Here is an 11,263-nt window from a genome sequence, read left to right on the forward strand (position 1 = left end):
TATCAGCCCATCACTCAGAAAGCAAGCCATTTATCCTACTGTTCAAACATCCATCCTGACCTCAGGAGGACAGTGGGGACTAGGGAGACAGAGGAGAAAAAAACACTTTTCCTTTTGCTTTAACACTGGTTATAAACTGTGAAGGATGCTAACATCTATCAGGCAAACATCTTGCGCTCCTGCCCCTTTTTTCTCTCTTCCCTAGGAGCTGTATTTTCGACAAAAAGATGTTTTTCAGAGACAGCATCACTGAGCGTCTCCACCTAAAGGAGCACTGTGGAAGATCAGGTCCTAAGTAGTCAGTGTGTTACCCCCCAGCAACAAAGCCAGATTCTGATCTTGGGGAATGTAAGTGTAAATCTAGAACTACTCCCCTCACTGGAGCAACCGAGGTGTGAGTGTCGTCAGCGCAACTCCTGCCAGGCGCTCTGACCAGCCCAGTGCCGTGGCACCCACCTATCTGTCCCCTGCCTGACTCTGCTCCCTCCCAGAAAGCTTCCTTTTGTCACCACCTGTCTACTACTTAGCAAAGCATGCACCTGTTTGCAGCCATTACTGACAGATTATTCTGATCAACCACCAAAAAAAGGATTTTCTGGAGCAGATTGCTGTAAGTGCAATCTCTCCCACATCAGCTCTTCCAAACCATCCCCTTCTTTTCCCACAGACCTGTACGTAACTCACAAAATGAAAATATCTTAAACCACAGCAAATTATCTTACCCGCTGCATCCCTTCTATCGCCCATCTGCTGCTCCAGCCTTTTGCTATTGGGGTGCAGTATACTCTGATTTCCAATGTGAAGCTGACACTGCAGTCTCATTCTCTTCAGCCAAAATACAAAAAATAAAAAGCAACCCATATAGACATTGCATCACAGCAACAGATAAATCTATCACAATAACAATTTTGACAAATAAAAAGCAAAAAAATATCAAGGAGGTTTACAGCAGTTTAATGAAGGCTCTTGTACCAAATCTTAAACTGAAAGTTACAGTCAGTTATTGAAAAAAATAACTTACGACAAAAAAGCTGATGAGAATTGCCCACCTAGCCACGGAATTAACTGCGGTTTAATGCTGTCCTTAAATACACACCACACAATAGAAACGAATTTAAATCACGACCAAGGTACACACAATTCACTTCCATTCTGTTTTCAATTACATGTATTCAGCATGTAATTCAACCTCTGGAAGTTACTCTGAAGAACACAGAGGTTTTTTGTGTTTGTTTTTTTTTTTTCTTCAAACACTCACTGGAAATAAATACCATTTAAAGAATACATGTGGAGTGCAATAAAATGGACACTTAGGCACTGGTACAGTCTAGTCGTCTTCAGCCCTCTACAAACTACAAGACAAGAAGTTTTAAACCACAGATGGAGTGGAGAGCAGGATGGAGCTGTACAGGTAGCACAACAGATTATGTACTACACAAGAGCACATCTGCAAAAGGTCCCAGGAGATTTTTATTGAAGATGCAGCGTATCCACACCAGGTATATTGTGAAGGGCTTAATGTTTTCTGAGAAGGTGTGATTCTGATGGGACAATATGTAAGGCATGTAAGTGTTTTCCCCTTGCTCTTGTATCCACACTTCATATTTCACTTCTCTGACCTTGAGATACTTCAGGTTCCAGGGGATCTGCCAGGACACAGCAAGCTTAGCTTCGCTTGTGCCCTGGACAGAGGCTTGACACTTGGCATCCCTCACTTTTCCAGGGTAGAGGCTACCAGACCACTTCTGCTTCTTGGGACCAGGCTTTGACTTCACAGTCTGCCTGATCACATGGATGAGAGACTGGATGTTCACCTTCGTGTCCTGGTAGGCACGGAACAGCCACTCGGGATTGCGGCAGCAGAGGTGCCGCGGCACCTCCGTGCTCTTAATGATGCGCTCTTGCTCAGCTTTGTCCAGATGAGCAATCCCGCCCTGATCCCAGGGTCTGTCCGGGTAGGTAACAGTGTCTTCCCTGTCGGTATTCTGCCAGGCGATGTACTGCAGATCCATGCCAGGAAGGGTTGCCAAGGTTTTGTAAGGGGTATAGTGTTCAGGGTTGATAGCATAAGGAAAGAGCTCCACCACCGTGGCACCTCTTGGCAGAAAGAGAGACAAGACTAATTGCGCCCCATGCATGCTGACCAGCATGGACGCATTGCCGATCAACCGCACAATATCAGAAAACGAATGCTCCTCCAGAGAGATGGTAATGGTCTTCATCTGAAACTCCTGAGCGAGAGCCAGGATTAGTTCTGCCTCATTTAGGATAAGTCTGTTGATTGTTCGACTGAACACTACGATATACTCCTCACTGGAGCTTTCCTCCAAGCTGACATTCAGCTTCTGCATCATGAATTTGGTGAACTGCCTGATCTCATTGCCAGAAACCAAGATGTTAGCCTTTGGCCCTTGTGGCTGGACAAATCCGTACTGGTACCAGGTGGTGATTTTGGACAGTCCCACATACGATTTGGTAAAGCAGAGGAGTCTGCCCAGGGTTTTAAGCTGCTCCCTGAGGAGTGGCTGCTTGTTACTCAGTAACTTGTAGAGGTCAAAGTGGACACCTTCACTCCACCCTTCCATGAAGAAGAGCCGTGCCTCCAGATCTAAATCGGAGAACTGCTGCATGGTGTAATAAATGGGGAGGAGATCGTCATGAAAGACATGCATCAGGTTGTCGGGGTTGAACCTGTTAGCGATCAGCGCCACATCAGGCACGAAGACTGGCTTTGGCATAAATTTCAAAGCAGCAGCTGGCAGCTCCACGAAGTTGAAGTACTGGGTGTTGTGATCTTCCACTGAGGAGAGGTCGAGCAGAGCCGGCTGGAACCTCCGGGAGCCCAGGTTGGGCAGCATGACTGAGGAGTTGCTGTGAAAGTAGACAAACTCCTCAGCCTCGGTAGAGTAGCAGAGGGACTCAAAGCGGCAGATGCGGTCAGTGTGCATCCTGCCGGTGCACACCATCCTGGTACCGTCCTCCACCAGTGCCTGGAGAGCTGCATGGTAGTCAATCTGAACCTGAGAGAGTTCCTGAGACTGACGCGTGAGGACCAACTCCTCTTCGACCACAAAGACATGCTCTCGCAGTTTGATGTACTTCCACAGCACAGCAGCGAGGACAGACACGAGCAGGGCATTAAACACAGCTGCTATGTTCATTCTGTAGTCAGATCCTAGCAAGATGACAGGTGGGGAATGCAAGGGAGAGGGAACACATCATTAACACTCCTTGACATGGTGAGGGCAAAGACCTGTGGAAAATAAAACAAGGGAACCATTTAAACATCACGTTTACAGCTCCACTATAAATCACATTTTATGGAGTATTCAAAGAGAGTTTAGGCTTCTTTCAGTAGTTTTTCCCCCTTCCAGGGAAGAAGGGAGAAGAAGAAAAGAGTGCCAAAGCACTACCCAAAACTCTTAAAAAAAATAAAGCAGAACTGGGAGCTGCTCTACAGAAAGGCTTCCTCTCTCATTTTCCTTTCTCTTTGGAAAAGAAAAGAAGTTTGAGGATGAAGCTTTGTCAGAAAAAATGGTATGTTTCCTGGGACTTCGGCTCACTGCTTTTTGTAGACCACTCCAACAGCGAGGGGAAAGAGAGTCCTGCAATCACTGGGCCACTCACATAGGGCTTGGAAGACCTAGTTCCTTCTCTTGACCTGCCACTGCATGGCTGCAAGTACCCAACTCTGCCTCTCGTCTTTACCAGGCAGACAGTAATGCTACAGGAGTATTGCCAAGTATAGATTTTGCTACACTCCAATATGAAACATGAACTGGTGAACATAACGTTCAATTTCATTTTACTGGGGGGCTGGAGAGAGGACTTGCAGGTCTGTGGACTGCCCTGTGACAGATTCCCGAGTCACTCAGTCATTTCTTTGGCTGCAATCCGGGATCAAAGGCGGCTTCTTCCAAAATAAATATTGGCACAGAAGAGAGAAGAGGTCCTCTCTTTACGTGAGGAACTGATGTTTCATTAAAGCAATCAGACCTTCATTTAGCGAGTCTGACTTGCATCATCATTGCCAACCCTTACATAAATGGGAAGGTAATACTTTAAAAGTGTTTCTAGGATTGGTGTTCTCCCATCCCAACCTGAGAATCTTTTCTGTGCTGTTCCAAGGACTCCCTGTTTCTTTTTCTGTTATGGAAGAGATCATGCCACTGTTGTCTTTCTATCTAGAAACACTACTGGCTTCTATCAGAGCTTTGATTATATTTTCAATTGTGAAATTCGATTGAGACATTGATTCACCTATGGTATTTATGGGCTCCAATTTTCATTATGCATCAAGGTTCGCTGCTGGTCAGGCTGTAAATAATTGCAGCCATGACTCGTGGGGAACTTTCAGAAGGGAATTTTCTGAATCGTATATAACCAAATACACTGTTTCTAGCTGCAGTTTTTAAAGGTGGCAATTTAAACTCCCTTTGATGCAAGATTGCAATAAGTTTGGAAAAAAGCAACGTCTCTAGCACATGTTCTGACATCTCAAGCAATAGTCCCTCAGCAGAGACACTTGTTCTTGTACAGCAGAGTGGAGGAAGACAGCAAGACATATTTAGGATCAATGCAAACACCTCTTCTACCACCAAGGGAGTTCTTTTCAGAAGAGGTATTACACCCTAAAAGCTTGATCCTGCAGTGTGGTTCATGCAACTTGGAACTGAATGGAGAATCATTCATGGAATTCAATGAAGTTAGAAGAGATCCCTAAAGCTTGTGAGATCCCAACAGTCTGCAGGATCCTGGTCTTAGGAAGAACTGAAGGTACATAGGAAACTGAATAATGCCAAAGAACCAAGTGCTAGCTGTAAGCCACAGCACAGATTCAAGAGGTCACCTCCGGGGATCTGAGCAACAAATTCATTTCGATTTCAGAGCAGCTCTAGCTACTCAAATGAAACAGAAATGAAGTCCACCTCCTTTGGCAAGTGGTCTGAAAAACTGCCTCATTTAGCACTCCCTAAAAGCAAGCAGCAAATTAAAAAGGTGTTTTGATTTCAACTGTGGAAAAGGAAATGGGAATGGACCCAGACTGGTCATTTAATTACCAGGGCAGGATCAGCTCTCCCTAAGCCACTCCCAAACGATGCTTATCTATCTCAATACTAATTTGTCTCTTCAGCCAGTCTCTAGCAATAAAGGCATGAAGGGCTGTGATAAACTCTTTCCTAACATTCAGCCTTTGTTTCTACCACAGCAATTTAGACATGGTCTTGTCCCAGGTGCCAGAGATACCCTGCAAAGAAGAATGATAGCTGTCACATCACCTCTCAATCTTTCCTTCTCTATAACAGGGGATGACTGCTGCTCCTGAGGGCTTTGCAAGTCTCAACCATGGCTGTTCCATGGACAGCCTTGAATAGAAAGCTACTAAGGACAGCATACATCACTTGGTTAGGCTCTGCTAATGCCACCAAAACAGTTTTCAGGAAAATAAAAATTTTTATGGGGACAGATCTTAAGTTATTTTGTTGGTATCAGACTTCCAAAGCTTCATCTTCTTCACTGTCTTTGAAAGACTTCTAATGATATCATCCAACTTTCCACATAACCTCCCTAATACAGACCTCTCATTTTGTAAGCACAGCTTTAAATGACTTCAGCAGCACCATCAAGAAAAGGACGGAGCCCAAGCAGCCACGTGCAAAACCTACTAGTCGGTATGTGAAGGAGAACTTTAACAGTCAAGTCCTCTGCCACAAGCACACACTTCAAATGAAGGCCAGTCTGCAGGCATTGTGAAAGTTAACTACTGCAGGTCAGAACAAAGCACCTACAAGTTCAATGGAGTCAATGCAAGGTGCAAGAACTTGGCAGAGGGGGAAAACCACAGGGCCTCTTTATTACTCCAGTACAGCAGGAAGAGTGTGTATGTGTGGGTGTTTCAAAGGCATCAGAAGCTAGTGGTCCATAAAAACACCACTGATACCAGCTGCGTTTCACAGGCATCTCAGAGGTGGAGAGCTCTGCCGACCATTACAAACCCCTTGAGCCGAACAGACCTCCTTGGAAACAGCCAGTTCTAATGTTTCACCCATGACTGATTTGTTCTCTCCCCTTCAGCCCCAAGGGGAAGGGCATAAGAGGCACTTCAGAGATACAGCCTGAAGGATGCAGCCAGAGTTCGGAGGTTAGCAATTTTCATTTCAGACTTGACTACAGCAATACCCAATAAATGGCTACAAATGAACAACTCAGCTTTTTAATAAAAATGACCCACAAGGCCCTCCTCCATCTCTTCCCTCACTGCAGCTCTTACACTTCCCTGCACTTAGCTGAAGTGGGTGCATGTGCTTTAGCCAACCAGGTGTCAGGAATGAATGTCAAAAGCTAGCAAGGCTGAAGGAATCCATCTTTGTTCCTGCTCCTCGCTGCCAGTTTGTACATCCTAGTTTATACTGCTTGGCTGAAAGCTGCTTTTGATGGAAGCGAACAAGGGGATGTGGACAAGAAGGGGTGTCGCAGGCAGAACTGAAAGGAGAATTTCACAGGTACTCAGGGAACTGTCTTAATTCTTTGCCTTCTTTCCCACATTTTATCATCCACTTTTTTAAAAAATCTGACACTTTCAGTGAACACAAACCTTAGAAAACTAAATTCTTTGGTCCTTCAGGGAGTGACAGAACACAAATAGTAACAAACCATCCCACTGTTTGCTTTTACATACCCAGGAGAGGCTGCACCAAAGTGGTAAAGGCAAGCAATCACTCCCCATGTCCCCTGGCTCCTCAGTCCCCCAAGCTGAGATCAGTCACCAAGCACTGTCATCAGCAGAAGTCTTGGGATGGGAAGCTTTCCCAGGAGGCAGCCCGTAACTCTGAAATAGGTGAAAACATTTAGTCTTACACCAGAAAAGAGCTGCTTCACAATAAAAAGAAACTTTTATTACTAAATCTCCCTCCCAAAATGGGTCTGGAGCTGCTACTTCCCTCCCACAGTGTCATTGGAGAACATTTAAAAACTGAAAAGCACTTGCAGAAGTCTCAGGCCAGACACACTCGTACTTTCCTTAAGAGCAGAGTCCTCTGTGCTGTTTCTTTCTACGTACTGGTCGGCATCTAAGCTTTTCACACCCCCAGTCGCCCACAGACTATTTCCTCCCCATCCCTACCACACTTACCCACCCTCTCACTTCCCAGTGACACTGGGATAACCACAGCTTTGCTCCACATGAGCAACGCCTCCCAGTTACCAAGGAAATTGCTTGGACTGACATTCTTTTTACTCTCTCTTTTGAAATGCTAAAGCACCATCCTTCAGCAACAGAAGATGTGACAGCTGAGACTAGAGCCTAGCCAGAAGAGACATGCATGTAAAAGCAGCACAGAGCTTCTGGCTGCCAAGCTGGCAGAGGGCAACAATGCCCCACGGGAGGGGACAGGACATGCCCTTGAGGACTCCTTACAGGATGGGGCTGCAGGGGAGGAGCGGGAGCGAGAGACGGAAACAGCAGATGTCCCTGGCAGCGATGCTGATGGGTTAGCAGGGCAGCTGACTTACAGCGCTGTATGGTCAAAGATGGGGAGCTCAACAAACACACCGGCGTAGGGGCAGCTCAAGACTTGACAATGGAAATAAGAGCATGTCCTGAGGCTTGCAGGTCAGCCACAATGGATGCTATCCAGAGGCTAAGAGCCAGTGGGGAGGGACTCTTATTTTTGATCAGCTCATCTTTGCTCTTTTTCCAAAAGAGATCATAGGCATGAAGGGTTTACCCCATTCTCTTCCTCTGTCCTCAATCACTTAGCAAAAGGGTCACAGCTTCATCCTCTCAGCCTGGCTCCTGCTTCTCTAACTAGCACTGACTACTGTGAGTAGGTAAGGCCTTCAGGAGCATGCATCTGGTGTGTCCAGCAGGCACTCCTGGCAGACATTGAGCATCTTGCACGTCTGTAGTACTCTCACCAAAGTTTGGACACAGTAGTGCCTTCTGCCTGTTAGCTGCCGGTCATCTGATGTTTTAAACATTTTTAACCATCCTCGGGAAGTGGGAGAGCAACAGGAAGCATAGATGGAGACACTGTTCTTCATCTCTTATTAACATGTTGAGGAGATCAGAGTGGGTGGGATGGGAAAGATGAATTTCTACTAATAGGCAGTTGGCATAAAGGACTGTTTGGATTCATTTAAGAGACGAGTTCTGTTGTTCTTTTTTTAATTGTGAGGCTAGGGTAGGATGAATCACTACTTCAAAGCTATTAGTACGATGTACAATGTTTTAAATCTCCATTAAAATAATTACAATCTAGGTAAGAAATTGGGAGAAAAGCTACAGAGCCCACACAATAAAAAACAAAGACACAAACATACACTACTAAGACCCTCAAGGGAAAAAAACCAAGAGCTTGATTAGGGAGAACAAGGGTCACTGGAGCGAACAGCACAGTGGGACCACCTAGTCCTGCAGGTATTAACAAAATCAGAAGTGCTTGTTTGGCCTACTTGGGCCTTGCCAAGCTTTTGTTACCAGCTGCCCAAGCACTTTCCAAGCCAGTGGTGAGTTTTCCAAAGATACAGCAGGCTAAATAACCTCACAAAATGGAAAAAAAAACACAAAACAACATGAAAGACACACATTTCCAGAGAGCATGACCATTCTATGCACAGAGAGAAGTGACCCCACATGGAGGCCAACTTGGGCTCGGCCCAGCTGACCAGCTCCTGTGCAGAGCCTGCCAGTCATGGCAGCAGTGTCCAAGCAGAACCATCTCTGCAGTTCCCAGCAACGTGGCACAACTGGGAGTGGACTGGGCCTACTCCTGCCACAGGACAGGGAAGGAGTCGGGGCAGAGCCGTATGGGCAGGAAACGGGCAGGGGACCCTGACACTTCTTGTTTCAGCAACACCCCTCAGTGGGAGGGGTGGGAACAGATACTCCCTCCTCGAGGACATCTTCCTTGTTAGCACTCCATACCCCTGGATCCATCTCTTGCTACACTGGCTTTCCAGGACCAGTACAGGAAAAGAAAACTGTGCAAACATGGCATTTCACACTCTCCCTGCAAAATGTCTTCTGTTCTTTCTCCCATCCCTGATGCAAGAGGCTTAGCTAAGGATGCAGTATATGTAACACATGTAGTTTTAAATACCTACTTCATTCATGCTCAAAGCAGAAGTTGCTAGAAGGCAACTTTCCCGATTGGAAGGAGGGGGAGTTAGGATTCAGCAGCCAAGAACTGGCTTTTATTCTCATCTCTGTCGCAGATTCCCGCAGAACTACAAGGAAGTCAATCCCCACAGCCCAAAAGGCTGTTATCATCTTATTCACTGTATTTATTTAATGAGAGATATATATATATATATCTTTTGCAGTACATATCACATTAAAGAGAAGATGGTACACTGAATGATTGAAATCCTGGAACATTTTCTTTGTAAAGCAGAAAAGTGTAGAAGTGCTGACTTTTTAAACAGGAAAAGAGCAGATTCTCAAAGGGAGCAAACCCAGCAGTTAAAGATACAAATATCATTAATGAAGCCAGATACAAAGAGGGGATAGGAAAAATAAGAATAATTTAACCCTGTAGTCTGAAGTAGAATTTTCTAATTAGAACTTTATTTAGAAAAAATAAAATCAAAATATAACAACATATTTTTAAACAAACAACTGTGTCACAAAAACCTCAGGTATCTATAGACAGTTATGATCAAAATTAGGTTTAACTTTAGTTTTTATGGTTTAGCATAAGTGAGGAATAGAAAGCAAAACTGCAGATCTTTCTATACAAGACTGCAACTGAGGAGTCTCTGTGCAATAGTTCCTACTGCAAACATACATTCAATATGAACAGGAGAATGTTGGTGGCTACTGGACACCTACCAGTTGTGCTTATGGACAGAAAACTCTAAGTTTTCTTCCATTTAATTTCAGAGTCTGAGAGAGCTGGGATGATAAGAGATCCAACCTGACTTTCATGCTGATTAGCAGCCACTGATTTAGTATTTGTTGATACCGCTATCTTGATCTACAAAAGAACAGGTAAAAAAAAAATTCCAACACTAAGCAGTCAATGTGTATAAGCAAACCACAAAACAGAGCTCAAAGTATGAAATTAAAAATAATACTTTTTGGGCTTTTAAGGTTCACATTTCCAAGATATCTTTTCCATCCAGAATGACATGGAATATGAAGTCCTTTCCCCGAACAAAAACTAACCCTGATCTCCAGAAAATTCCCCTAAATAAGATGCATTTCTGATAAACAAGCTTGAGGTGGGAGATAAAAGAAAAATGAGCTAAAAAAGAAAAAGTATTTCTCTCAGACCTCAAGTCTTCACCTTCTGTCAGTCCCAAGCCTTAAGATGAAAACCCAAGGTACTCAACCAGGATTAGACAGAGGGGGAAACTTAACAGAGAGAGTTCATTCCAGCTGACCTTTGTTCACCCAAGTATCCCATCGAAACCTATCAGGTTATATTGGCATTAACAGCACTGTCATGTGAGTAAAAAAACCTCTCCTTTTGCCTGGTCTCTTGCTTTTAGTCTGTAGGCAAGATAGCTTTGTCAGAAACAAAAATGTGCCAGAGAGCAGCAGGTTTATCTTACTTCTGTGGTCTACCTAAAGCAAAGGCATAGTGGGGGTGGCTGAAGGGAAAACCTACTAATGTTGCAAAAGTGAATTTAAAAGAATACAACAAAAAATCCCAAAGTACTGAACAAGATGAGCTTCAGCCACTCAACTATGCCTTTGGGCTTTAGCTGCCCTTTATTATTCTCTGTATTTTATCCATCCTTTCTTTCTCCATTCTCTGATGGGAAGAGTACCTGTGTTATTTGGATACTGGGACTGGTGCTTAGCATTTACAGCCTGAGCTCTCCCTGCTTCCCATCAGCATGGTGTCTGAGACCGCTTCTGTATGCTGCAAATTCTAAGCAGGAGCTGAAATTGTTCGGAGCACAGCGCAGCCAATAAGAACAGTGAAAATTCCTCCTTGGTTACCACAAGCTCTACATTAGCATGTTTTTGCGTAGGGTTAAAAAAAAAAAAAAGGTAATCCCAAAGCAGCACCTGTCCAGTAAGAAATACATTTCTGAAAACCTACAGAATTTAGTCCAGATCAAAGATGTTTTCCCCTTGAGACCTGTGTTTAAAAATGATAAAGCAAGCCACCAGTCAAACAAAGAGGAACTACAAAGACCTGAGATTACAAATGAACTACTGAGCTCCTTCCCACACATGCACATCCGTGGAGGAGACATTCAGTGTGAAGTTGCAGGGGGAAGCAAGGAGATAGCATCAAAAAACATGCTA

General features: G+C 44.5%; 1 protein-coding gene across 5 annotated transcripts in view; it reads right to left on the reverse strand.

Annotated features, from left to right (window-relative positions):
• Positions 1-936: 936 nt before the first annotated feature.
• Positions 937-11,263, reverse strand: part of POMGNT2 (protein O-linked mannose N-acetylglucosaminyltransferase 2 (beta 1,4-)) — a 30,560-nt gene continuing 20,233 nt past the window's right edge. For 3 of the 5 annotated variants that reach the window (XM_026843191.1, XM_026843195.1, XM_026843192.1), the window contains exon 2: positions 937-3,253. In XM_026843191.1, coding sequence (XP_026698992.1) covers positions 1,425-3,161 — 1,737 coding nt within the window. In that variant the 5' untranslated portion in view covers positions 3,162-3,253 and the 3' untranslated portion in view covers positions 937-1,424. Of the gene's footprint in view, positions 3,254-6,679; positions 6,830-11,263 lie in introns of all 5 variants that reach the window. The other 2 variants (XM_026843193.1, XM_026843194.1) reach the window with 1 other exon arrangement.

The sequence above is a fragment of the Athene cunicularia genome (assembly GCF_003259725.1).
Source record: "Athene cunicularia isolate RWA chromosome 2 unlocalized genomic scaffold, athCun1 chr2_part1, whole genome shotgun sequence".
NCBI classification, from domain to species: domain Eukaryota; kingdom Metazoa; phylum Chordata; class Aves; order Strigiformes; family Strigidae; genus Athene; species Athene cunicularia.